This window comes from Glarea lozoyensis (assembly GCF_000409485.1).
Source record: "Glarea lozoyensis ATCC 20868 chromosome Unknown GLAREA17, whole genome shotgun sequence".
NCBI lineage: Eukaryota > Fungi > Ascomycota > Leotiomycetes > Helotiales > Helotiaceae > Glarea > Glarea lozoyensis.
The window spans coordinates 658,912-684,345 of NW_007360991.1; the positions used below are offsets into that span (position 1 = coordinate 658,912).

General features: G+C 45.2%; 10 protein-coding genes across 10 annotated transcripts; 4 read left to right on the forward strand and 6 right to left on the reverse strand.

The window, feature by feature from the left end:
• Nucleotides 1-792: 792 nt before the first annotated feature.
• Nucleotides 793-1,608, reverse strand: GLAREA_12043 (uncharacterized protein; the record flags this gene model as incomplete). Its single annotated transcript, XM_008082825.1, has 1 exon — nucleotides 793-1,608. The coding sequence occupies one exon, from the start codon at nucleotides 1,606-1,608 to the stop codon at nucleotides 793-795; it is 816 nt and encodes a 271-aa protein (XP_008081016.1).
• A 942-nt stretch (nucleotides 1,609-2,550) lies between these two features.
• On the reverse strand, nucleotides 2,551-4,001 carry GLAREA_12044 ((Trans)glycosidase; the record flags this gene model as incomplete). The annotated part of the gene is made up of 2 exons (XM_008082826.1): nucleotides 2,551-3,352; nucleotides 3,403-4,001. 2 exons carry the CDS (start codon nucleotides 3,999-4,001, stop codon nucleotides 2,551-2,553), a joined length of 1,401 nt encoding a protein of 466 aa, XP_008081017.1.
• Nucleotides 4,002-5,199: 1,198 nt separating this feature from the next.
• On the reverse strand, nucleotides 5,200-5,988 carry GLAREA_12045 (uncharacterized protein; the record flags this gene model as incomplete). The annotated part of the gene is made up of 1 exon (XM_008082827.1): nucleotides 5,200-5,988. One exon carries the CDS (start codon nucleotides 5,986-5,988, stop codon nucleotides 5,200-5,202), a length of 789 nt encoding a protein of 262 aa, XP_008081018.1.
• Nucleotides 5,989-6,840: 852 nt separating this feature from the next.
• On the reverse strand, nucleotides 6,841-7,797 carry GLAREA_12046 (GroES-like protein; the record flags this gene model as incomplete). The annotated part of the gene is made up of 1 exon (XM_008082828.1): nucleotides 6,841-7,797. The coding sequence occupies one exon, from the start codon at nucleotides 7,795-7,797 to the stop codon at nucleotides 6,841-6,843; it is 957 nt and encodes a 318-aa protein (XP_008081019.1).
• A 1,131-nt stretch (nucleotides 7,798-8,928) lies between these two features.
• On the forward strand, nucleotides 8,929-10,559 carry GLAREA_12047 (MFS general substrate transporter; the record flags this gene model as incomplete). The annotated part of the gene is made up of 2 exons (XM_008082829.1): nucleotides 8,929-10,196; nucleotides 10,253-10,559. The coding sequence occupies 2 exons, from the start codon at nucleotides 8,929-8,931 to the stop codon at nucleotides 10,557-10,559; spliced, it is 1,575 nt and encodes a 524-aa protein (XP_008081020.1).
• A 674-nt stretch (nucleotides 10,560-11,233) lies between these two features.
• GLAREA_12048 (uncharacterized protein) lies at nucleotides 11,234-13,207 on the forward strand (the record flags this gene model as incomplete). Its single annotated transcript, XM_008082830.1, has 4 exons — nucleotides 11,234-11,810; nucleotides 11,865-12,263; nucleotides 12,311-12,385; nucleotides 12,441-13,207. The coding sequence occupies 4 exons, from the start codon at nucleotides 11,234-11,236 to the stop codon at nucleotides 13,205-13,207; spliced, it is 1,818 nt and encodes a 605-aa protein (XP_008081021.1).
• A 756-nt stretch (nucleotides 13,208-13,963) lies between these two features.
• GLAREA_12049 (Ctr copper transporter family protein) lies at nucleotides 13,964-14,854 on the forward strand (the record flags this gene model as incomplete). The annotated part of the gene is made up of 4 exons (XM_008082831.1): nucleotides 13,964-14,143; nucleotides 14,208-14,238; nucleotides 14,287-14,761; nucleotides 14,815-14,854. 4 exons carry the CDS (start codon nucleotides 13,964-13,966, stop codon nucleotides 14,852-14,854), a joined length of 726 nt encoding a protein of 241 aa, XP_008081022.1.
• A 1,437-nt stretch (nucleotides 14,855-16,291) lies between these two features.
• On the forward strand, nucleotides 16,292-17,648 carry GLAREA_12050 (uncharacterized protein; the record flags this gene model as incomplete). The annotated part of the gene is made up of 7 exons (XM_008082832.1): nucleotides 16,292-16,441; nucleotides 16,491-16,527; nucleotides 16,581-16,660; nucleotides 16,724-17,032; nucleotides 17,096-17,163; nucleotides 17,214-17,311; nucleotides 17,377-17,648. 7 exons carry the CDS (start codon nucleotides 16,292-16,294, stop codon nucleotides 17,646-17,648), a joined length of 1,014 nt encoding a protein of 337 aa, XP_008081023.1.
• A 431-nt stretch (nucleotides 17,649-18,079) lies between these two features.
• GLAREA_12051 (uncharacterized protein) lies at nucleotides 18,080-19,048 on the reverse strand (the record flags this gene model as incomplete). The annotated part of the gene is made up of 4 exons (XM_008082833.1): nucleotides 18,080-18,315; nucleotides 18,434-18,652; nucleotides 18,703-18,844; nucleotides 19,013-19,048. The coding sequence occupies 4 exons, from the start codon at nucleotides 19,046-19,048 to the stop codon at nucleotides 18,080-18,082; spliced, it is 633 nt and encodes a 210-aa protein (XP_008081024.1).
• Nucleotides 19,049-21,872: 2,824 nt separating this feature from the next.
• GLAREA_12052 (Aromatic compound dioxygenase) lies at nucleotides 21,873-23,180 on the reverse strand (the record flags this gene model as incomplete). The annotated part of the gene is made up of 5 exons (XM_008082834.1): nucleotides 21,873-22,273; nucleotides 22,328-22,496; nucleotides 22,563-22,705; nucleotides 22,760-22,876; nucleotides 22,943-23,180. The coding sequence occupies 5 exons, from the start codon at nucleotides 23,178-23,180 to the stop codon at nucleotides 21,873-21,875; spliced, it is 1,068 nt and encodes a 355-aa protein (XP_008081025.1).
• Nucleotides 23,181-25,434: the final 2,254 nt, after the last annotated feature.

Consider the following 25,434-nt stretch of genomic DNA (forward strand, 5'->3'; position numbering starts at 1 on the left):
GTTGACTCTGAAGCGGGGTAACTTACCAAAGAGAATATGTCTGTACTGATTCTCCTACGCTTAACTTCTACGGTGACTACTGTTATAATTTGGTTAGCTCAATGTTGATGGCAAACCCAGATATTGGACATGGAACAACTGCCGATGACCATCGGCAAGTTCAAGAATTACGAATAGAAAAGCGCAATCTCGATGAAAAAAGACCCGCAGGACTTTAGTAGCAACCAAAAGCTCACGATCCAAGTATCGCACAGTGTATAGAAATTGAAGATAATTACGTTGACTTGAGTTACAGTATGTACTTTTCCCTCGCTTAGCAAGACAAAGACCAAGATCCATTATTCAGGGAATGGAATACCTCGGGTCTCCTTTCTCCGAATTCTACAAAGAATCAAATCTTCAAGAATGTGACTGGCATGTCAAACAGTGAGTTTTCACACCCACTGAATATTTGGTGTATGGTTTCACATAATTCATCAGCAGGCTGTATAGTTTCCCATCTTCTTCAAAACACAATGTGCTTTGAAGCTAGCTAGCTGGTCAAACGGGTGTACATTGTATGCATACTTAGCTAGGCACGTACTAGGCTGAGGTGAAAAAACAAAGTTCTGTGAAATACCGCAAGCATTCCAAGCAGAATAGATTTTGTTTTGTACTCTTTTATGCTATTGCCAAACGGGACAGAGTCGGACAACTGAAAATTTCTCATGCTTGACACTCCGAGGCATAACGATTAAATCAGTCATAATCTTTCAGCTTATGCTCTTATTGCTTCCATCCTCAGCTTCAAGGTCACAGCAAATGTGTATGCTCCGGAAACTTTTCAACTACAGCCTTCCGCACAGCTTCTAAGCACTCCTCCTTCCGATATTGATCCAAATCAGGCCATCCGTGCTCTCGATATATATCTTGTAACACATTCCGTAGCTTCCCGTCACGTAACAGGACTCCGCTGTAAGTACCCAGAACCTTTTCCATGCTAATGGGAATAAAAGCCAGCTTTCTGAATTGATCCTTGAGGACCTTAAAAAAGTCTGCAATAGCCCAACAGGCGGGATCCCGCCATTCTGCCTCCTGTTCGTTTTCACAGTACTCGTATGCATCGTCCATCACCACCTCAATATCAGGGCTCTTGATCAATTGATTACACTCGGGCCAGGTGGGCCATGAAATCGTTCCTTGCTCAGTATCAAGAAGAAAGCATTCCGCAAATGGTCCAGTATGCGTAATTCCCACAACAGAAGAAGGAACGGCGTCCTCGTACTCTCCTTCAGTCAAAAGCTTGAAGCCTCGCACCGTGTCTAGATGCTTCCCGGCGGCGAGAGTGCGACATGCAGATTCCCAGTCCCACATCTTCGTCCATGGTGCAACTTCCGGGTTGTCATCGTGAGCGCCGCGAACGTAGGGAATACGTCGAAAAAGTTCAATTACTTCATCATCCTTTTTCAGTCCCGCCAACCTCTCTGCAGTTATGAGGGGCCAGCCCCCTTCCGGTGGCTCGACCACGTCGGACTCCTTAAGGTATAGCTTCGTAAGAAACTGATAGTAATCACGAAATGCAGCAACTGTCGCGGATTGTGAGTAGGTGATCTCACTGAGATCAGGCATGGTTTGTGATTAGCTACGATCATGACAACAAAAATGTAATGGAAAGGCTATAACATGGGCTTAGAGCGTCGAGAGCAAACCTTTGTGCGTTGAAATATTTTATGATAAGCAAGGTCGATGGCGTCCCGTCGGGGGTGAATCATAAATGCAGTATTATATTTTGTGTATTAAAGACGTCAGACAAGTTGAAGAGAAGTTGAAAATGCCTTATTAGGTGCTTCCAAGGCGGAGGAATTACTACCGAACCAGGATAACACGGGACCCCGAGCCGAGTTACCTCAATATCTTTGTTTGATCTGTACGCAGCACGGGTCTTGGCTGTCTTTTAGTCTCAAAAGAAAAGTCTAGCAGTCGTAAACGTGCTGTGTACTTGTAAAAACGACAGAAATTAACCTCCTGATAGCCAGTTAATCTCGCTACCGAGCTGTCGGGTTTGCATGGTTTGAATTTTCTTCAGCAGAAGGGCTCGCTCCCCTTGGCCGCTCACCGCCGTTGTCTTTCAACCAATAAAACCATTCCCATTTTCTGGAGTGTTGTCTTAAGGGGTTTGATCACGACCAATAAACTGATGTCTTTTGGGTGCTTGTCCGCACAATTTGGGGAGCTAACGATGACAAGAGAGCACAAGCGTCAGGCACAAGCGTCTAGCCTACGTAGTACATTAGACTCACCCAACTATCTTGGCCATGTTTATACAGGGTTCTGCATCTGTTAAGTGATAATTTTTCTTTTGTAAATGTAGGAGTTCCATGTGTGGACGGTCAGTTCCTGGCTAGGGTGGTAACCTCTGTCAAATTACAACGGAGCTTTCACTGATTCCTGGCCACTGCAATGTCAAAAAGCCACCGTGAGATCTCTTTAAACTCCGTTTTTATAGTCAACAAAACTTCATGCTGTTCATTATATATGACAAAAGAGTTTGTGGATGGAGAAAATGATGACCTAAACGGTCCTGTTCCCAACAGCAGCAGGCGCAAGTACAAAACTGAGCATCGCCCTCGCAGGAACGGATCCACCGACACTTCCATCACTTGCAACTGTCAAGGCAGTCCCAGTGAAATCGTTCTTACTATCAGTCAACCAACTAGTCGCATTCTTAGGGACGAAGCCAGTAACAGCGACCGTCAAAGTCGCAGCACTCGTTCCTGTATTGATGACGTTGACAGCAACACTGCCGTCCACATTCTTGAACGCCGTGGTTTTGAAATTCCCTCCGCTCGTTCCCACTCTCACAGCTCCTGGTCGAACAGTCCGCGAGTATTGTGCCAATGCCCAAAGACGTTTCGAGACCGTGTAAGAAGTCGCATCCGCTTGGACTAACTTCTCATTTGTGTTTCCACCTTGAGTTCCGACCCAATAGATATAAGCCGATAAATTGGAATTGACAATTCCACTGTAAACAGTTTGCGCCCACGTCAATCCCTCGCCAGATCCACCATTACTGTACCAGCTTGTTGTCCATCCACCATTGAGATCAGAGTACTCAGTTTGCCACCCCTTCTTGGTACTGCTCAAGCTTCCTGATGACCGAGATGTATATTCATGTGATGACACCACTCCGAGATATTGATCTCCACCGGCATTCTTGAGAGCTGAGTACATGCTATTCGTTTGTTGCCATCCGGTGTTCTCGCAACAGACAATTTGTACTTGGCTCATGTTGGCAGCGTCGAGACTTGGTCGAAGCACTTTCATGAAAGCAGCGGCTTGTGCGCCATTTGACAGCATACTAGCATAGCTCGCTCTAGGTTTCATTAGTAGTTGCCCTTGTCCAACGAGTGAAGAATATCATACGTAAAATCAGGCTCATTCAGGAATCCCAGATGTGTAATAGGTATTCCAGCGTCAATATAATAGCTGATGTACTTAATCAAGTAATTTGCATACGCCTGTTTCCACTCATCCTTCAATGTACCACCATTGGCATCATTCCCATTGCTTTTCATAAATCCAGGTGCACTCCATGCATTCGCGTAAAATTGCTTGACTCCATAAGTCACAGCTTGCTGGCTAACCCAAAACTGACCCGAATCTTTGCCATCCCAGACGTAGTTCGGTGTCGCAGTTGCTGCACCAGGTGATTTCGGAAGAATCGTATTCATGTGATCTGACGATGAGTCCGGAGAAGAACCAAGACCATTTCGTAAAATCGAAAAGCCTGCACCTGTAGTGGTACTGAAGAACAAATCAAGAAGCGCGCGTCTTTTGGGCTCTGGCATGTTCACAATCAGATTTGCCCGCTGGAAAGCTTCGGAAAAACCGAAACCGTCCATGGTCTGATACTTCTTGTTTAAGTCGACAGTGATTTTTGTTGCTGTCTGACGAGAGCTGAGGGAGGGAATTGCGTTGGCCACAAGGGGCAGTGCCGCCACGGCGAGTGTTGAAAAATGCATGGTGAAGCTGTTGTTAATTGCTCTCTCAGTTTGCTGTAGCAGGAGCTGTTGCCCAAAATAATCGAGCTTTTCGGGAGGAACTCGTACTTATAAGCCCCACCTTGAAATCGGTATCAGGCAGTATGCTTCATAATTATCGAAAATGACAACAAGAAGCAAAACTCCCATTTTACCCATTTCTACCGTCTTGGTTCTGGACCATGTGATGCTTATTGTTGATTGAGATGCGAACACTAAATAATGTAACCTGGACCTGTGAAGAATCATCTGTCTGAAAATTCTACAGTGACCGATCCCCACACACGAGATTTTGTTCGTATTAACTTGTAAAAGTTCTCACCCCGATTTTATCTTGCTCTGAAATTCTTATGTGAAGAGATATTTGGTATCAAAAAACTCCTAAAAAAGTCAATAGTCATGCAATGTGCCTTTACAAGTCTGTCCTAGTTCGTACATGGTGTAGGTTCTTCGCTACAAAAGGGAACTCGCTGCAAATAAACCATGGAGAATCAAAGTTTTAGTAATAATGCGATGAGTTTGGATCGAAATCGTTTGTGACAAAACTACTACCAGTAAGTATCAAACTTCCACTTCCTAGCCCGGCACCTATTTGGTCAAGGCGATAACAATGCGCGGCGCAACTTGGCTTTGTCTTGGAAATCTGGGGATGTGGATATACCGATTTTTCGGAACAGCGGGGAAGCAGATCATCCGAGCTTAAAATATGAGTGTGGATGAACGGAGCCTCTGCTGATGTTCGGAAAAACTGGTCTGGTATATGGATGATATTCGAGGTTGGGGAATGAGCCTAATGGCTAGCCGAGAGAACACTTCCCACCACATCGATATATCTCTCAACAGCGAAATGTACAGTGTTCTTCAAATCATTTTTTTTGACTGAGAAAGATGAGTTTAGATTTTTACCCATACACGATGTTTGTTTCTGATATCGTAGTCACTGTTTTTTTCAAAAAGGGCACTTTGGATCGCTTCCGTTGAGCATATCTCTTTAGGGCTCCCATCCATACCGTATTCTCTGCTTCAAAGTTAAATCGAAGTCAACAGTCATGCAAGATAGAATAGCACGGCGGATGTGAGACTCACTTCGACTATCAAATATAATAGTATTCTCGTAAAACAAACCACGTGCATACGCGTTTCGTTCAAGACGACGCGGTCACGAAACTCCAAAACCCCCTCAAATATTTGCAGCGATTGCCACCATCACAGCACCCACTATCATCCAAGCGTTGATATATCCCAAATTTTCAGAAGCCATGCTTGCCGCAGTCGTGGACTTCGGAGCAGACGCACCGACCGCAGCTTGCGATGTAGGAAGAGTTACGGAACTAATAATCGTCGGAGACTGCGAATCTGTTGAAGCTGGCCCACTCGTAGTCACCAGCGGACCAGGCGTAGCAGTCTTCCCCGTTTGCATCGTTGTTGTCATTGTCGGTGACCCTGATGTAAGAGCTGCTTCCGCATAGCACATCGCCTCATTGATCGTGTCATTCAATGGGCTATAGCCGAATAGCTGTCGTGATCCTGCTCTGTACCAATAACTGGGGCAGTCACTCGCGAATGAAAGTATCTCGGACTTGTGGCTCGACCACCATGAAAACGCAAGGCTGTTATACGAGGAGTATGAAGATAGGAGAGTTGATGGAACGATTGTTCGAAAAGCACACCATTGCGAGAGGTCAGGATTTGCGCAATTAGTTCGTTGGATATCTGTATATGTACAAGTTTCGAATAAAGACCTCCCGTATGAAACCATTGCCGTATCCAATGCACCGGTGGCCGTTGGAACGTTGAAGTAATTGGTGTAGTCTTGTGTGGCGCACTCCCATGAATCGGGCGTTGATGTTGCTGGTGGTTTTGTCGGCATTAAAACCGCCATGTCTATATCGGGATCAAGAGAGGCGGCGTCTACGGTCGTGATAAGGAGCAAGGTTGATAAAAACCAAATCATATCGGCTCTCCTCATTGTGAGGATCTGAGTGAATGACAGGATTATGTGACTTGATCGATGTTGCGATAGACATAATATACGGTTTCCCTTTCTGATGGGAGCGGTGACCGAGTATTATACATTTTGAAAAACTATGTCCGGTGAAGGATATAGGAGAGACACTTCAAGAAAATTGAGCTTTGACTATTGGTTCCGGAAGAATGCCTTTATTCCCATCGACAAATCTCCGGCCACGCTTGGCCAATACCTCCATGCTGGTCGAATGGAATCGAGCGCCTGATTAGGCGAGCTTCCCCCCTGAAGGCACTTCGAAGGGCACGTGATGATTTTTATACCATGAAATTGTATTAATTTACGGCTCTGAAGGTTGTATCGCATGGAGATTTGCGCTTGTATTTTTTAAGGTTATTTAAAAACTTGTTAGCGGCGCTAAGACAATTAGTTCCTAACAAGCAATCACAAACAGTTCTCAAGTCGTTACTTCTTTGTCCATTGTAAATTGTCGTCTTCCTTCCCTCCCGTATTTTAGAAATTTAGAGACATTCACAATCGAATCAGTTGGTAATAGCATCTAAAATGTCGCGCTGCGACTTTTGTCTTTAACTAAGCTCGAATCTCTGAATAGTTAAAAATCATGTCAGAATCAATCATAGGGAAACTCTGCTCCTAAGTTTCCTGTCTTAAAAAACACAAGAAACGCCTCCTTTTCTTGGTTACTTTGTCGAATAGATGCCACGAACTGGATATAATCCCTAATACCTACATTAAAACACCACAAAACAAAGCAGAATCATAAACAAAAGTGAACCTCAGCTCTCAAGCAGAATGGAAGGTCTCAAAACCAAATTAATATATTCAACCACTATCTCAATCCATAACAACCACAAACTTCCCCGCCCCCTTCACCGCCGCACTCTCATACCCAGCAACCCCCTCCTCCAGCCTAACCTGTTTCCACTCGCTCCCAGGCACCAACAAATTCCCATCAAACATCTCCCCAACACCCCTCAAATCCACCGCATACTCCTCCGCAGAATACAAAAGCGTATTCACACCCGCCAGATTCCTCTCCCCCCGATAGAAATCCACCATGTTAAACGTCAAATCCTGATTTCCGCCTCTCGGGCCAGCAATAAACGCAAGCGTCCCACCTCTTGCCAATTTCGCAACCGCTGCGGAAGTGAGCGCAGGTTGGCCTACCGTGTCAATGATGGCAGCGACGCCTTGTCCGTTTGTTAGGGCGTCGATGGCGGATAACTGAGGATCGCTCGCGGTATTCACATCCGCGCTTTCCTGCCGCGATGCTTCGAGGACTTTACATCCTTTGCCTTTAGCTAGTTGCACGACTGCTGAGCCCACGGCGCCATTCGCGCCGATGACGAGCACGAAATCGTCTTTCTTCGCACCGGATCTGCGTAGCGCTGTTGAGGCAGTAGTATAAGGCACGCCGATTGTAGCAGCGAGTGTGAAAGATAAACTCTTAGGTTTTGGAGCTACGGCTGCTTCTGGGACGAGGATGTACTCGGCTTGTGCACCGTCGGTGGTGAAGGCTTGCTTGTTTCCACTTGTGCCGAAGACTTCGGTGCCGATGAGGTTTTGGGGACCTTCGACCACGATTCCGGAGAAGTCGCGGCCGGGGATGCGTGGGAATATTGTTAATGGGAAACCGCCTTTGGAGTTGATGAGGTCGCTGGGTTGGATGGCGGAGGCTTTGACTTTGATGAGGAGGTGGCCGGGGGTCAGGGTTGGTTTTGGGACGGTGGTGTAGGATAGGATTGGTGTTTCGCCTGTTTTGGTGAGGAGGAGGGCTTTCATCGTTGACATGATTATGGGTTCGTTATGATGTTGTTTGAATAAGATGGGTCTTGAAGTGTTATAAGTGTATTATGAGGAAAAAGGGACAGCGATATATCAGAACACCAAACTCACATGAACAAACCCTCTTATATAATATCCTCACTCATCTCAAAGACTTCCAAAGAATTAAGTAAGCCTCCTCAGTGTCTCCCAAGTCACTGTTAAAACAGCGACCTGTTCTTGCTGACTTCACAGTCACATCAATGTACGTTGATTATTCAGGGCTTGACCGCCCCTGATTGGCTGACAAGACCGCTTTCTTGATTAGGAAAGTCATGACTGGAAATTGCAAAGCGTTTGTAAAGCTTAATTGCACGTCTCGTCCTTTTCGTTCGTATGAAAGAGCTGACAATGATGACAGTGTTGGAAAACAAGTAGGACATGTCTTAGTAAGGAAACATGTAATACTTGTATAATGTTCTAGACCAAATCGTGACAGCCACTTGATTTGAAAAGAGGTTGACGTTGTTCAGCGAAGGTCGCAGTATCTGGTCTCATGAAATCGTAATCGAGTGACTGAGCTGGAGGTTTTCCAAAATCAGTTATTAAATGACTTGAGAGTCGAGTTCCAGATGAAGTTGGCAGGAAACGACCTTCATCTCATCCCTCTCAAAAATTCCTCGTGGGACAAACCCGCAGAGCTGTCGTCCCACATACGACCCCGAAAACTCGGGATCCCACATTGGATTTGAAACCCCTGAATAAGATCTTGATAATAAAAAGTGGATCGTTATCAATCTCGGAGGGTCCATTCCGAGTCGGGTCCGACATCACTAAGTGGTGCAACCAATGATGTACGACTCGCTCGCGTGGCATATCAAGGGAACTCCACCGCGTTGGAAATCTCGACTTTTATGGAACGTCATTTTAGAGTCTGTGTAGGTGGGTTTCTCGCGATGGGTTTCTTTGCGGTTTGCTTATGCGTGTTTTATTTGACAAAAGTATCGTGGTTTCCAAGTGGCAAAACCATTTCTCTTGAGATGGTTGGACTATTTCACTGTTGATGTCATTTCTTGTTGATCTTTAACTTCCTATCGCGAATCTCCTACACCCAAACAGTCAGATATACGCCCTCAGGGCAACTCACCCTAACACGAAATGGCCTCCCTCTCAACCCCATCCTCGACTCCCTCGCGCCACGAAAACGACCTCTCACAACAAGCCACCAAAGAAGACGAAAACCGCGTCACCAGTCTCGCAGCCCACGTAACCCAATCATGGGTCGAACACCCCTCCAATCCGCTCCTCGAATTCGGCTTCGTCGCCGTCCTCTCCATGTCGCAGCTCATGACCCAAGCCTGTCTGGCGCAAGTTATCGCGCCCCTACATATCATTGGTGATAGCTTCGGCACGCAGAATCCAGGACAATTGAGCTGGTTTCCGGCCGCTTATTCGCTTACGGTTGGGACTTTCATATTGCCTGCTGGCAGGTTAGGAGATTTATATGGACATAAACGGTTATTCGTGGCAGGCTTCCTCTGGTGGGGGTTGTGGAGTTTGATTGCTGGGTTTTCTGTGTATTCGGGACCGATATTGATGGATGTTTGTCGTGCGTTCCAGGGAATTGGTCCGGCTTTCTGCCTGCCGAATGCTATTGCGATTCTGGGACGAACTTATAGACCGGGTGTGAGGAAGCAGATGATGTTCAGTGCATTTGGTGCTACGGCTCCTACTGGTTTTGTTATTGGGGCCGTTTTCTCTTCGCTTCTGGCTCAATTTGCCTGGTGGCCTTGGGCGTTTTGGATTACTGCTATTGTTTGTGTTATTTTGGCGGTTCTGGGCCTTATCCTGATTCCAGCGACACCACCGCCATATCTGGATAGCACGGAGACGACTTGGGATCGGACAGACGCCTTAGGAGCATTGACTGGCGTCTCTGGTTTGGTTCTTTTCAACTTTGCTTGGAATCAGGCGCCAGTTGTCGGATGGCAGAATCCTTATACGTATATTCTCCTTATTGTCGGTCTCGCTGTCCTAGGGATTTTCGGATATGTCGAATTGAAAGTCAGCAAGTTTCCTCTTGTACCTATCAGAGAAATGTCGGTCGATTCGTCGTTCATTCTTGGTTGTGTCGCTTTAGGATGGTCTGGCTACAGTGTGTGGACATACTACTTCTGGCAATTTTTGGAAGAGTTGAGAGGTGTCAGTCCGCTTCTTGCGAGCGCGCAATTTGTCCCAGTCATCTTCAGTGGTTTGGCTGCAGCTGTCACTACAGGTTTTATCATTCATAAAGTACCTGGAAGTGTGACGATGGGTATTGCGATGGTGGCATTCACGGTTGGTCTGATCTTGTTGGCCACAGCACCCGTGGACCAATCTTACTGGGCACAGACCTTCGTCGCATTGATCGTGATGCCTTGGGGAATGTAAGTTGCCTTGTTTTCAGATGCAAACCCAAGACCAAGCTAATGTTTCTGTGCAGGGACATGTCTTTCCCAGCCGCCAATCTTCTTCTCAGCAACAAGATGCCCAAGGAACAACAAGGCGTATCAGCTTCGCTTGTCAACACCATCATTAATTATTCTATCTCTCTGGTACTTGGAATTGCAGGTACCGTTGAAGGCCAAGTTAATCGTGGAGGAACGACCCAAGACGACTTGCTGCTTGGATATCGTGGTGCATGGTATCTAGGAATTGGGATGTGTAGTATGGGTATCCTTCTTTGTGTTGCGTTTGCGTTCTCTGAGAGGAAGCAAGCGAAGGCAGACGCACCGGATGCTCAGCCTTGACATAAAAAGTTAAAATGGATCGAACTCTGTATATATGTAAACTCTTAGACTTGACTTGACTCAATCCTATCAGTTGAGATTCGGGGTCTTCTTCTTCTCCTCCTCCTCTTTTACTTTCTCCGCAACTCGACGCGAGGTTCTAGACTCGAATGGTTAGCTTTCGCGTGGTCACAAATAGCAATGGTTTGGCGTCGGACCGTCCAATGCGGTACTTGTCTAGTATACCACTACGGAGCGGAGGGACGCCACGAACTTCAAACAGTTCGGAAACGACGGATACGAAGGGACGATGCCTTTAGGAGTTCTCGTTCCTAATCCACGATTCCACTCTGGACTCATTGTTGGGTATCTCATTTTCTTTTCCTTTCTCTTATTCTTAAATCAATAAACGGAACTTGGTCGTCGTATTTTTCCCTGCTGCAAATCTCCCAGCTCCTTAAAGCGGCTACATGACGTAGCAGCAACCTCCCCAAACAGCCCCTGCACCACAAGCGTGCAGTAAATAATCAATCAGCAGCGGCGATCTGATTACGCGACCCAAAAACCCAAGAACAGCCAATTCTCGACGGCTTCTTGAGATAGGAATTAAGCAAGTCTTGCTGTTGCTTACTCCCATCTCGGCCGATGTTTTGCTCTCTTTCTTTTCTCCTATAGCTCATCGGTTGAGATTCAAGATGCAAGACCATCCTAACTCCGTTCCCAAACCTTCACCTTCCCCTTCAGGCGCTACGGAGACGAGGCGTCCAAGATCTTCTTCACTTTGGTCACAGGGCTCCCGAGAGAGCGAAAATCCACGTACGCCTGCGCCGCCCGCACACGACCATGTAAATAGACAGGACTATTTCCCCAGCATCCGAATTCGACGACTTCCATCTTTGCAGGCTGTGACCGAAGCGAATACACAGGCAAACACCTCGAGCAACGCGCCAAGTCATGGCCAGGGCCTTGGGCAGCCGCCAAACAGCGGAACGGTTGGGAGGAGGAGAAGTACTTCTGCACCTCAACGGTTGCATGTTGGCACTGGACAGGATGGGCAGGATCATCTGGCTGGTGTGACGGAGGAGACAATTTCACCAACGACGGGGCGAGCGAGCGATAGTATCCCAGCGGTATTAAACAACAATTCTCAGTCAGAAGAACGTCCAGATCCTCAGACACGCAAGTCAAGACGATTGAGGAGGGTGCAGAACAGTATCAACGTGAAGCAAGATGATTATGAAGATGGATTGGTGGATTATTTGGATGTAGTTGGTATGTTGAAGTTCAAAATGTCTGAGACAAGAAACTGGAGTTAACACAATGCAGATCCGGAAGTTTCGATGCTCTCCACCCTCACGAATGTACAAAACTCTCTTTTCGTCCCCGATCTCGGAAAATACGTCAATCGGAGACCAACCTATAATCTCACAAAACGACCGACAGTTAGGGACGATTTGGGAGAGCCATCAGGCACGGATGAGGAGATCAAACGAAAACCAGTTCGCCCGAATCTCGAGGAGCGATCTTATACCGGTGCTACAATCAATACCATCTCTTCCAATATTAATGATAGATACTATGCTGTTCTGCCGCATGGTGTGCAATTGCAAGGTTGGTCTGAAGAGGAAAAATTGGAGTTGAATGATCATGTAAGACATATGCTACATTCTCGAAGGTCGAAGTTCAGGCGGGGTCTGAAGGGATTCGGACAATATGTTAGGAGACGTGAGTTTATCTGTTCAAGTATCCTGGACCTGGCTAACTTTGGACAGCGCTTGGATTCTTCATCACCTTATATGCTACGCTAATCACTCTCTTTGGTCTTGCTTGGGTTCTGTTTTTAATCGGTGAGTTGCGGATTTGCGTTCCATATCTGAAAACCTCATCTAATAATCGATACAGGCTGGGTAAATGTTGGTGGTCGGCAAAGTTATTTGATTAACGTTATCGACAATGTCCTCGTTGCCCTCTTCGCTGTTATGGGTGACGGGCTGGCTCCGTTCAGAGTAGTTGACACATACCATATGTGTTTTATAGCACATTACCACCATCTTACCTGGCGCCTTCGAAGGGAAAAGGCTCTTCCCAAACTCGAGGATCACAACGATCTCCCCGCTATACAACCCGAGGAGGTTGAGGAACACCAGGAACTGGAAGAAGAATTAGAATACAGCGTTCTCTCACCAGAACAACAACGTAAGCTCGTTCATCACCAAAAGAAATTCGCCAAATCCCATTCTTTCTACAAACCTCACGAGACCATGACCCATCACGCCTTTCCACTGCGCCTGCTCGTCGCTATCGTCGTTTTGCTCGATTGTCATTCGCTTCTACAAATCGCGCTGGGTACTTGCACTTGGGCCATTAGTTACCACGTTCGCCCGTTCGCGCTTACAACTGTTATTCTGTGTTGCTCGATTACGGTTAACATTACTGCCGGCATACTCATTTCGGTCGGTGATAAAAGAACGAGAAAGAAGGACGTGTTGGAAAAGCTGGATCGTCAGCAATTGACCGAGGAGGCAATGAGAAAGGTTGAGAAGGCGAGGTTGAATAACGATAGTAGACATAACAGTGGAGGAGGAGTTTTAGAGGGTGTTGCTCAGGAGAGGTGGGAAGCGATGGGACATGTTGATACGAATGGAGTTGAGAGAAGGGATATGGCATGAATTAGCTTTGATTTGCGAAGTAATACGGTTTTTATATATTTGGCTTGGGGTTTGATTGTTTGTATCTTTGGATTTGGGAGCAGATTATACCATTTGTTTATATGGGATCGAATTTAATATTGATGTTTTTGAATATACAGATGGGATGGCCCCATCCTCGACCCAGTTCCATCACAAAAAGTGAGTCGAGTAAATAAACATCTTGCTATCCTACATAGCAAAGGGTTTGATTCACCTAAATGCTCACAACAACTCAGCTAACCAAACTCGCTTCCCAAGATCTTATCAAAACGCCTCAACCCACGCAAACGTGCTCATGCGGCGAAGTTCACCAACGCCAAGAGGGACTCGTCACCCTCACTCGAGTACGAGGGAGAGATAAACATCTCTTCTGCCGACTTCGTATCTGCGAAAGCTTGTTTTGACAACGAACCAATTGCTGTGGAGAAATTCTCAAGCAAGGTATTGAGTCCGTTACGGGTGAACCAATGAGAAATGGTGGATGTGGTGGGGAGATAATCAGCTCTCGTTGTTTCAAACAACGTTCTCATATCATTCTCAGGCCTGCCTGAAAGGGACGAGCCGAGCATGGCCTTGTTGTCGGTACTGGTCTTGGCGGGAGGTGGGTATCTAGCTCGAATTCTCGCAGAGGGGGTGTATAAGTTTCTTAGTCCCTCTGCTTTGCTTCTTTTGTTTTCAAAGGCCTGTTTCCGCGAGGAGCTTTTTTCGTGGTATTCGTAATCGAAAATTGCAAGAATGGCTATGACTATGGATATGGCAGCTACGACTGCTTCTAGTATGGCAATGGATATGGCTGCCACCACCGCGGCAATGTCTGGAATGGTAATGCCGACCACGACAGATAGTATGGGAGCTACGGCGTCAAGTATGCCTACTATGAGTATGGAGGGGATGGGGGACGGATGTAAGATTAGTGTGAGTTCATCATCCATCTATACCTCAAATACCTTGATTTGTTTACTGATATGGACGGTTATAGATGCTATGGAATTGGAACACCATCGATTCATGTGAGAACCCCCATTCGAGAATGACAAAGGGATATACTAATAACCCAGGTTTCATCTCCTCATCCTGGCGCATCACCTCCTCAGGCATGTTCGCGGGCTCCTGCATCGGCGTCATCCTCCTCGTCATGTCCCTCGAATTCTTCCGTCGTCTCTCCCGCGAATACGACGCCCTTATCCTCCGTCAGTCCCAGAAATCCCACGACTCGTCCTCCGCCATCCCACCTGCTCTCGTCGGCTTCGATGATATGACCAAATTCCCGGACTCGTCCTCCGCTAAACGACCCTCTCTCACCGACGCTGATGACAACGCCAAAACCCCAGTCCAGACCATAACCTGCGCGCCCGTTAAATTCCGTCCGAATCTCTTCCAGCAGATGATTAGAGCGACGTTGCATATGGTACAATTCACCATTGCGTATTTCGTTATGTTGTTGGCGATGTATTATAATGGGTATATCATCATTTGTATCATTATTGGGGCGTGGATTGGGAGTTTTGTGTTTAGTTGGGAGGGGATTATCTTGTAAGTCCGTTCTCGGAAGGGGCAGAGGTTATTTGTGGCTAACATGATGGTAGGGGTGATGGCAAGAAGGAAGCTACTTACTGTTGTGGATGAGTGTTGGGTTGGGGGATGATTGCGCGTGCTAGGTTTCGTTTCTCGGTAGGGATACTGATGCGTGTTGGCTTTTGCGAATGATACCTTGGAGGAAGCAATTTGCCTAAAACAAAATCAAAATCACATTTTAGATGGCTCTCAACTGTTTCTGATGATATTCCTGACTTTTACTCGTGAGCTGATTATTCGATGACCAAATCAGCGCGTTCGAAACTTGCAGACGAGGCTGTCCTACTACACTGTTAGAATCTTAAATGTGGAAACTTGTGGGTCACTGGTCTCTTGTAGATGAGAAGATTCCGTGATGCGAATAAAATCTTCTCGTTGGGAAGAGATTCACGAGAGAGATGTTTATGAGTTGAGGACAATTCCCACTTCCTCACGAGACGTGGGATTTTGGATGAACCGCACAACGGACAACGAAATCGCGACTGTTTTCGTCGGCATCACTCTAAGCCATTCAAATATGTACTTGCGGTTACGTCCCTCGTGTTCAATCTACCACGATCTTCCACTACCGAGGTCCTTTCAGCCACTTAACCTGCCATTTAAGGACATCTTGCATCGAGTTATCAAGCCCGATCTCAATGTTGTCATTTAATTTGGAAAGAGATAGAGGGTAGTAGAAGGTATGTTGCTGTTTAATTTACTTGAAGGTTGTTCTGGTTGTCGATATGGGCGATACTAGAAGTATTGAATTTTCTTCCTCGTCGCCTGGATACACGTGGTCTGGACCAATATATTCACTGCTCAATTTCGTTTATATATATATGTAGGTGAAATAAATAACACGCTTACATAGGTAAGCATAAAGATCTTTACTTCTCGAAAAAGATCAGCAAGGGCTTCTCTACATGGGGGGTTTGTTTAGCTAAGCGACCCCTTTTTGGTCCGGTCAGAGGCAGCAACTTATTTGGACATTGGTCATTCTGAATTTGCTTCCTGCTTTATATATTCTATCACTAGGACTCTATATAATCTGTGAAATATTACTCGTTTTATATTCGGGCATTGTGTGGACGCCGTGCAATGGATTCAATGCGTTTTCAGGAGTACACTCAGCTACACATTAATTGTTTTGAGTAAGTTACGTGCCTGTTGTGTCTATTTGGAAGAGGGAATACACTTTTTAAATTACTACTCATCTTATACTTGGGCGGTTGGGTAGGTGTAGAAAAAGAGTCCATGTGTTCTCGTGGAGTTTTGTTGTTGTTATGATTGCAGATTCACCAATTCACCAAATACCAATTTGGAAAATCGTTTCCAGGCAAGTATGACTCAATCTAAAATTAAGCCTTGGCAGCTCCAATTCTTTCTCATCGTTCTCATTCAGATCTCAGCGTTTGAATAACATACTACCAACTGTCGCAATTTTCGACATCACTCTCTGATATACACCTTTCCAACTACACAGCTAACAACCTGCTATAACTAACCATGTCTGCCGTTGGCTCAATGGCGAGCCCAATCGCAATTGGGTTTGTATTCCCAATTTTGGGAGGGATCTTGGTGGGTTCAAGATTCTATATCCGCTACCACCAGAATGTTGATTTTGCTTATGATGATTGGATGTCTCTAGGTGCTTGGGTAAGTTGTTTACGTTGAAATACTGGAAGCAGGACTAAATTTGTTATAGATCTGCACTACCTGTTCGTGCGCTTCTCTTCTTGCTGGTAAGTCTTCCATCTTGCGGTAGATCTGAGGAACCAATTATTGATATTAGCAGGTGTCTTCAAAATGGCTTTCGGAATGGAACCAGTCTCTCTTCCTGAGATGGTCACTGAACAAGAGCGTATTCTTGCCCATGTAAGAAATACATTCCACTCCACAACTCTCCAGTCATTCTCTCGTCCTAATTCTACGTGTTAGGTAACCGGCTCCCTCGATATCTTCTGGATCGCAGCAATTTTCCTCACAAAGCTAACAATCATGACCCTTTATCGCCGCATATTCATCGGAAAGATATTCATCATCTGCAGCAACGCCCTCATTGGGCTCACTATCGTATGGTTCCTGTTTGCAGTCTCCTCCTGGCTTTTCTACTGTGGTTTGCATCTAAAACAGAACTTTGAAGGCGGCTGGTTGGTTTGCCCCTTGTGGGGATTCGAAATTCAATTTGGCGTGTTTGTGCTGAATAGTGTCATTGATCTCTGCATATTAGTGCTACCGGTTCGATCGGTATGTGAATGTTTCCAAGGAAGGGAATTACTATCGGGTTTGATTGACTGATGAGTTGTCTAGGTCTCGATGTTGCAAATGAAGACGCAGAAGAAGATTCATCTCCTCGTTGTCTTTCTGCTGGGTGGCTTGTAAGTTGTTGATCAGCTCAATTTTAAATATGCTAATTCAGGCTATTAAGTTCCTTTGTCGCGGGTATCATCAATACTGTGGTACAAATAGTCTATCTAACCAATGATTCACGAGTAGCAAGCGGTAGCAACAGACATCTTTACCAAGGTAAGTCCAACCAAACAAGCCCTCGAAGACCAGTACCTAAATAACACAATACTAACAACATCCAGGTTCGTCTCTACTATTCTCAAACTGGCCAGCCATAGAAATTGGCGTCGGATTAATCACATGTAATCTCCCCTCCGCCTTCCAAGAAATGAATCACACTATATCGAAGCTTTTTCGCAGAATGTTTACAATCCCATGGGCGAAGGTTGATGCAGCTGCAGCGGTGGTTCCGCTCAGATCAAATGCAGCAGCAGACGGAGTTTGGGTGGATATACCGCTGGATGATTTGGATAGCAGAGGCAGAGGCAGAGGCGGAGAAGTACAAAGGTCCTGAGTTGTTTGTGGGAGATGAGGAACTATATGGTTCAAAGCTTACTAAAATCAGCACTTCTGCTCAAATCGTGTATATTCTGTGTCGCTCTTGTCCGGAAGCTGATTATTCACGACCGAGCGAACAAGAAGATATTGTCTTCAGACTTTCAAAAAGTTTGATTGTTTCTCCCAAGGATAAGTTGACAGTTTGAAGGAACTATTGAGCTAATATCAGAACAGGGGACATTCTCCTAACTGTTCGAAACAGTACTGAGTTCGGTCATATGACAATGGTAATCAGGCCTTGAATGTTCTTCAGCATATGGCTAACTGCAACTCATCATCAACAGATTTCCGCTTTACGGAAGCCCATTTCATTATCGTTAACAATTCCCATTTAGCTCATCTCAAGCCTTTCTTTTCCTCTTCTCTGGTAATTTTCCAAGTCAACGCTTATGGATTCCAACCCAAAGAAACCGCATCTTTCGGCTGTGACCATTTGAATCCCTCAGTTATTGCGACTTTTCTTTCTTCCAACCAACTTTGTAGTTTGTCCCAATCTACACATTTATGGTGGGTGTTCGCATTTGGTGTCGGATTTTGATGGTCAAGCACCCAGTTGTATGGGATGATTCCGGTGTCTAACTGGCACATTAGACTTTGGCGGATGTAGTCGACACAGTGCTCATCTAGCAAACGTATCAGTACGGTTTCTTCCTCAAAATTGATCATGTGGGATCGGCGAATAGAATTCAGTCGCTGAGAAGAAGGAAAAATACAGGGGGGAAGGAAGTTCTCTTAACGTACAATGCAGTTCGTACAGTTCAGGTACTCGCTCCTTCTTATCTTGAGTTTTCGGAAAATAGGACATGTGATGATCTTGCCAGATATAATGCAGACAATGCAGTTGATGTGAGCCGATTGTCGCAGCAATATATCCTCCTCCCACGGCGGGTGGGAACTTCGCAGACCAGTCAGGATGTCCTACTTTCTCAATGTCTTCCTTCGTAACACTGATCAAGCCATCTTTCATAGTCAGTTTCTTAGAGCTTACTTAGGCAGCCCCGAAAACTCACATCTCATGACATCGTACCAAGCTTCCTCCACCTTTTCCGTCGGCGGTCCTTTGAATGGACTTCTATACCACAGAGAGCCATTGAATTGTTGGTGGGTATATGGGTGTGGAGCAACTGCACTATTGACCGGGGCTTCAAGTAGCTGAAAATTAGCCTTTCGACTGTCTCGTTGAATGTATTTGTATATGCTCACAGTAGTAGTTGTACATATTCCAACACCTCTCTGGCATTGATCGCATCACTCGGAAAATATTGAACGACAAGATCATAATGATGAATCCATTTAACATATGGAAATACCAGTGCACACTTGTTGAGAAAGTCCATCGTTTGCGTGGACTTTCATTTTTGCTCTCCAGAAGGGCAAAACTGGTGTCTTCGCTTGATAGCGGCGTGTAAAAGGAGAAAACCGGCATCTTGCCTTCGCTATCAAGAATCAACGATCGTGGACTTCGAGATGTGGAAATACAGGCGATGACTTCTTCCCCTCAACCGAGAACTAGTACAGTGGGGTCTTGTTGGATTTCATCATCTCTGTATTGGTTATGTGCACAACAGCCAAAACTGTTGTCAGTGCATATTTGTGATTTGTACCTCCCCAAATATTGTGAAACATATTCGTACACGCAACAATAAGTGCCGAACTTTCCCCTCTCCGTACCTGCAACTTTCATTTGGCACTGATTTCATGCGTTGCAACACGGAAATCTACATATTGCAACACATTTAGCTTGCTACAAGGTCACACGACTGTCAAGAGTCTGAATCGTGACATAATTTCCCCCAGACTTCGAGGCAGATCTGCATTTGTTTTAAGCTTATGTGGGAGTATTATCGTATCGTCAACTCCACCTCAATAAGCTGTTCGTATTTTTGTGAATGCTGACTTCGAGCAACTAAAGTGCTTAAGTGGTATACTATGACAAATTTGAGTGCTTCCACCGTACGTGTAACTATGAACAACCTCACTTAACTACTCCTGCTGTGATCAGTTAAATTCTGACCTCAATGATGTAAGACAGCACATTTTGAAACTCAACAGTGATACCATCGTACTTGCGCAATTGAAGTTTAGTCTGCATGTAAAGGCTCTGACCGTTCTTGTGATTGACCGAATGAGAATCTGCCACGACTGATGTCATGAAAGGAAGTGAATTTCCTTAGATAACATAAAAATAATAAAACACTGAATTCTTTTCCGGTTAGGCTCTTCTGCTCTTTTCCGTAGACGCAGTAAACCAAAAATTGACTACCTGTAATTAAAAGGTCATAGAGATAAATAAGACATCGTTCCAAGTACTTGATGCACACGAAATTTAAGCGATTCTACATAGAACATGAATCTCCTCTCAATTCCCCGTGTCTGAGTGTGACTGACTGTTTCAATTCATGTCGGATAGATGCATTCCAAAGAAAAGTTTACAGAATCACCTGCCATTGACTGCGTTCTATTCTGCATCGAGATCTGAACTATAAGAAGCCATCAAGATCCAGGTAAGCTACCAGCCACGGACGTCTTTACAAACACCAAAATATCTTCCTCAAATTCGACTCATAATCTTTAAATTACAGCCTAGCTTCAACTCAAAATCTATAATGTCACCATACTCTATCATCGTCATGCTCTTCACGGCTGCAGCCGTTTCACTCCCAGTTTATCACCACAATTGCAGGTACTAAGTAATTCCACCATGAAGGAGCCAATTACTAACACTGGGGAGATTTTGAGACCGATCCGATGCTTCAAGTTGGAGAGATAGAGTCAAGCTCTTATGCAGAAACAGCTTGGTAAGGTGCTTTGAGGTGCTTTCATGCATATTGGCTAACAAGAATTATAGATAAGCTATTGTATCACCCAAACGCGTGTATCTTGTGATCTACAACTGTTTAAAAACCTTGATCATGATGCTAGCTTGGGGCAAGATAATTGATCTATTTTCTAGTCCTACATCCCCGTGCCTTTGTCGTTCTATCAAACTTTGCGTGCGAAACTTTGGCTCTGTGACTTGTATAGAACGGTCACACATGGCGAGTATGTGTTTGATCTTGGCTTTTCGACCCTAAAATGAGGTCCAAGCAGAACTCCGTCGTCCAGGAATCATGGCCATCGTGCTTGGAGGAGAGCCAAATGTCCGATTTTGGCATTAATCCTCTCCAACCTTCGAGACATCTCAGAATGCCGTCTAATGTCCCTCTATTTCTAGGAGGGATTTTTAGCTTAGGCTTTTGCCAGAGTTGGAGCTCTTTTCAGATGTGAAAGGATTCCTCCCCCCAGATACCAAGGAGTGTTGATAATTGGTTGATACCTTCGGCACGGTCAAATTATGCGCTAAATTCAGTGAAACACTCTTTCTGGTGAGAGAAAACATACTCCCCTCTTTCTTATCGAGGCTCTCCACCGTTTGGCTCAGATAGAGAAAGCTAGTGGCCGTAGCATCCATGAAAGCATTTTTGAGTTCATGAGACTTGCAGACTACTGGCAAATGGGTATTGGTAGTCATTCACAAGTTTAAGCAGTGATTTTCTAGTGCTTAACAGAGAATTTGATGTTGGCGTTAGTGCCCTAAGTCAGATGTCGTCTCTCTTATATCTTGTTGTTTTGCAATTTACACACGATCACAAAGTTCTTACAGTAATCAAATCCAAAGCTTCAAGTCCTGAGAGTAATTTGTCAATTGGTAAGTCCTTCTCGGAAAAGCCATATCAACAAGCGGTGCTGTTTGTGATGTCAGATAGTGGTACATATAAGGAAAGCCGTTCATATAAGTGGGTATACACACTTAAGCTATGCATCGTAAAGTATTTTGCTAGACGCCAACTAGGTCGAGACAATTGACGTACACCTCCGCAAGCGCTCTTTTGATTTGGCTGGTTAGGAATAAGTCTGCGCGGGGACTGATACCTAGCAGATCCATCTGGTGTTTTATTGGAAGCTTTATACTTAGTTTATCGACGGTACGGTTCGACGACGGCAGCCACTTTCAAATACTGGGGAACACATTTATAGTGTTTAATCAATTACCAGGACAGCCAAGATATCAGATTTAGTACCATGTAAACTTTCAAGTAATCCGATTTACATGATGACATTACATAGAACGAAAATACTATTCGACTCGCCACATGTTACATGATTTAACTCTCTTAAGGTCACGAGTCTGCCGCTCAATCTACAAACCGAGAGTTGACCTGATCTTCTTAGTCCAAGGATATCCAGCCCACATGGACCCCTTGTTAGGGACACCACCGTTGGGGCCCCATATGTTTACCGGGCTAGGCTTTTGAGCTACCTTTGGATTGACACCAACATCTATATAAGCGTAAATCCCATCCTCGATAGAAGAGCCCAGCATTTTAATCTGAAGAAGTGGATCATCCCCTCCCGCCTTTCCAGCGCTAAAGAGCATATCTTTGTCAAGCTTTGTCCATGCTTGCTTGTTAGTATTATAAGGAGCCGTTGCTTCGATTGTTTGCATCATAGCTTGCTCGATGTAGAATTGGCCCACGTGGGAGATAGTCCCACCTTGGATAGTGTTGTTAGGAAGCTTGGTAGCGCCATGGTGGATGATTGCTAAAGAATGTCAGTCAAAAACAGCAAAATAGCTCCGTACCAAGGTCTTCCTACTGTGCAAATGATTGGTGCGACCAACATAGTGGCCCGGTGCGATTGTGATGAAGCTTGCTGTCCCGTTTGCACCAGTGGGCTGTACACCGCGGAGAGCGTTATTCTTGATCTCCTCTGGTGCAGCAGTACCAACGCCATTGCCTTTCGCCACTACCCCAGTATATACGCCCTAATCCAGTATCAGAAGATGACTCATGTATAAATACTGTAGGCGGGAAGTATCCGGATAGCTTACAGTGCTATTACACCCCCACAATTCAACAAATATGTCAGGTATTGGCTTGCAGGTGGAGACATCAATAACATTAATGTCAAGATGAGTTATAATGCCTTTGCTACCAGTGGTAACATCTTGCCTGATTAGCTCTCCGGCAACCCCTAGACCTATGTCAGACACTACGTATATATTTCCAAGATGGAATTTGTACTCACAGTATGGCCCCTCCGTAACTTCGGGATCAAGAACACAGCTTGCTCTCTTATCCACCTCGGATCGAGGACCGACAACGTCTTCAACCGCGTAGTATGGATCAATGTCTCGCGCAGCAACTGTAGTATGAGTGTTATGATTGATTCACAGACATGATTAGGTCGTCGTGAAGATCTACTACTTACGTGGTGTAGATCCCTTCTCCGCTCGAAGACTGTTAACTCTGTTCAAGCGCCGATGAAGCTCTCTTTTGTAGTAACCACTGGCCTCCAATTCGACTCTGCAATCCTCAACGGTCCGCCTGTTTGGGGCTTGAAGAGCCAATTCTCTTTCTCGGATCTCGTGCAAAATATCAGCGCCTGGATGGGCCACGGTCCCCACCACCAAAAGAAAAAATGAGACAGCATTATTGATTTGGACCATGGTGTCTGGAGCGAGTAGGTGGAGAAGTTCGTAAACTCTGGAGCTGATTGTCTTTAGTGACACGGTCAAAGATAGATGCAAACTTAGCAGGAACACGAACAGATTGGGATGGTTTAGGTACTTGTATGAATCGTCTATTCGATGCTGGAATGATTTATACCGTGTGATAGGTGGACGACTTCGGTAGTTGGGGTAAACGAGATGGCCCGGCTTGGTACTCTCGGCAAATGTGAGCTTGTGTAATATGTTATTACTTATCCAATGACACATGCTCGATTATTAAGTGCGATGTCGTGGACTGTGGGGAAATTAAAGAGGGAGGCTAATAGAAAGTTGGATTATCTCCAGGGCTATATTATGAGGAGTCGTGCTAAGCAAGCATTTGAAGGAAGGAGGGTATTCCGTCCACCTACTGAAGAGCCAATCGTTCGAACGGGCCATCGGAACTGTTGAAATTTCCTTGGCATCCCCGGGTTTCATGGTTCAGTTGAGTCTGTTCCCCTTGTTGTCGGGCAAATCACTTTATCCTCCGTGCACACATGGATGTAGAGTTAAGATCGTGCCATATTTTTAAGCCATCCCCTGCTGACTTAGAACTTGGGCTCGGTATCTATTGGCTCTTCATTAGCGACAGGAAAAGTCGTCTTGTGATATTGACGCTCATAGGCTAGTTTTAAAATTGCAAACCGCTATAGACAGTACGATGAAGCCAAGAGATCATTTTACATGGATATATAGAAGTACGCGTGGCTTATATAGGGAGCCAAGCGTTCGAAATTAACATAATCCGTTCTGGTTAAAAGTAAGCTATATAGATATCCAGAACTTACTCAACTGGTGTTTGAAATTGTCACGCGACAATTCAACTCCTAGCAAGGCACCCCTCATTAGTAATAATGTGGAAAGTTTTCAGTTTATGGCTCAATATGTTGCTTCACACAAGTAACCACCTCCAATATCCATAACGTCTGCAATAGTGGCATTTGGAACGGTGTTTCTAATATAGAGAACATGACCTAATAAAATCGGGATATTAGCTGGATTACCAAGCGCGCCAGTTGGGGCTTTGCTAATTGTCAGCTCTCCGATGTTTGGAGGGTACACCACAAATGCATGCTATAAGTGCTCCATGGTTAGACTATCATTATTATAAAAAAGAGGTGGGTTTTAACGATAAATAACTGAGAAACGAAGGAACAAGCGCTTGCAAAACAATGTATATAAAAGTTTGAGATTTACGGGATATCAGCAGGCTTTGCTGGGAATGACGAATTTGGCGTCATTATGTTAGCACCTCCCATCTCTGTCAACCTCTTCTTGTCTTTATACTCGTCTTATAAAGGTAGGGGTTTTGTTGATTTTAACGGCGAAAAAAAAGTCGTAGTATATCTAGACCACTTTCTACTTTCATTAGAATTCCTCTTCCGAAAAATAACTGGTTTGATAACCAGTACAGGCCTCTAAACATAGAGTACGAGCGAGAATTTAGCCAGCGAGGAACCGAGAAAGCCGTTAAAATCCGAGGCTTGGGGTCCTTATTCTATTCTGATAATTTGACAAAATTGTCAGATTGTCAGGTGAGTAAACAAGGCCTGAGTCTAGGAACAAGACGGCATAACCTCAATCTCTAAGCTAACCCATGGCTACTCTGCATGAAAAATTCTGTCTCCTATACCAAACGACCTCTCTCAACTCGGTTCAATCTCTGCGACGCGTGGTCGGAACTGAAAATCGATTACTGAGAGGAGAATAATAGTCGGTGGAGAAAAGAGATTAGCTCGTGTAACCACTAATAAGTCGCTATCTATACCTCTAGATAATTCTGTGCTCTCAACGTGATTACTGTGAAGCTGGAATAAAAAGTTCTCGAAAAAGTTCTTTGTCATGTTTTCTAAGGTCGAAGCTGATTGGCGAGACCGGAGCAGAATTGTTCAGCTGGCCTCAGCCAGCCGCAGCTGTGCAATTCGAGCACTTGCATTAGAAGAACGGTCTAGGCGTCTAGCTTTTGACCGACTTGGAACGATGCGGGACGAAGGTACGTAGCTGCCAATATCGATATCTCTCAGATTGACTTCCAGCGGTAGAATTCGCAATCATCTGTGCTGCATTCACACAGCTTGTCCGGATGGAGACGGATGGTCGTGCATCATGCGGCCATTTCGTATGCGCTAGTAGTATATTCGCAACTGAAGCAGTTCGCTCTCATTATTAGTGGTCGGTCGGTATCATGTACTCAGTCACTCCAATATTGTGT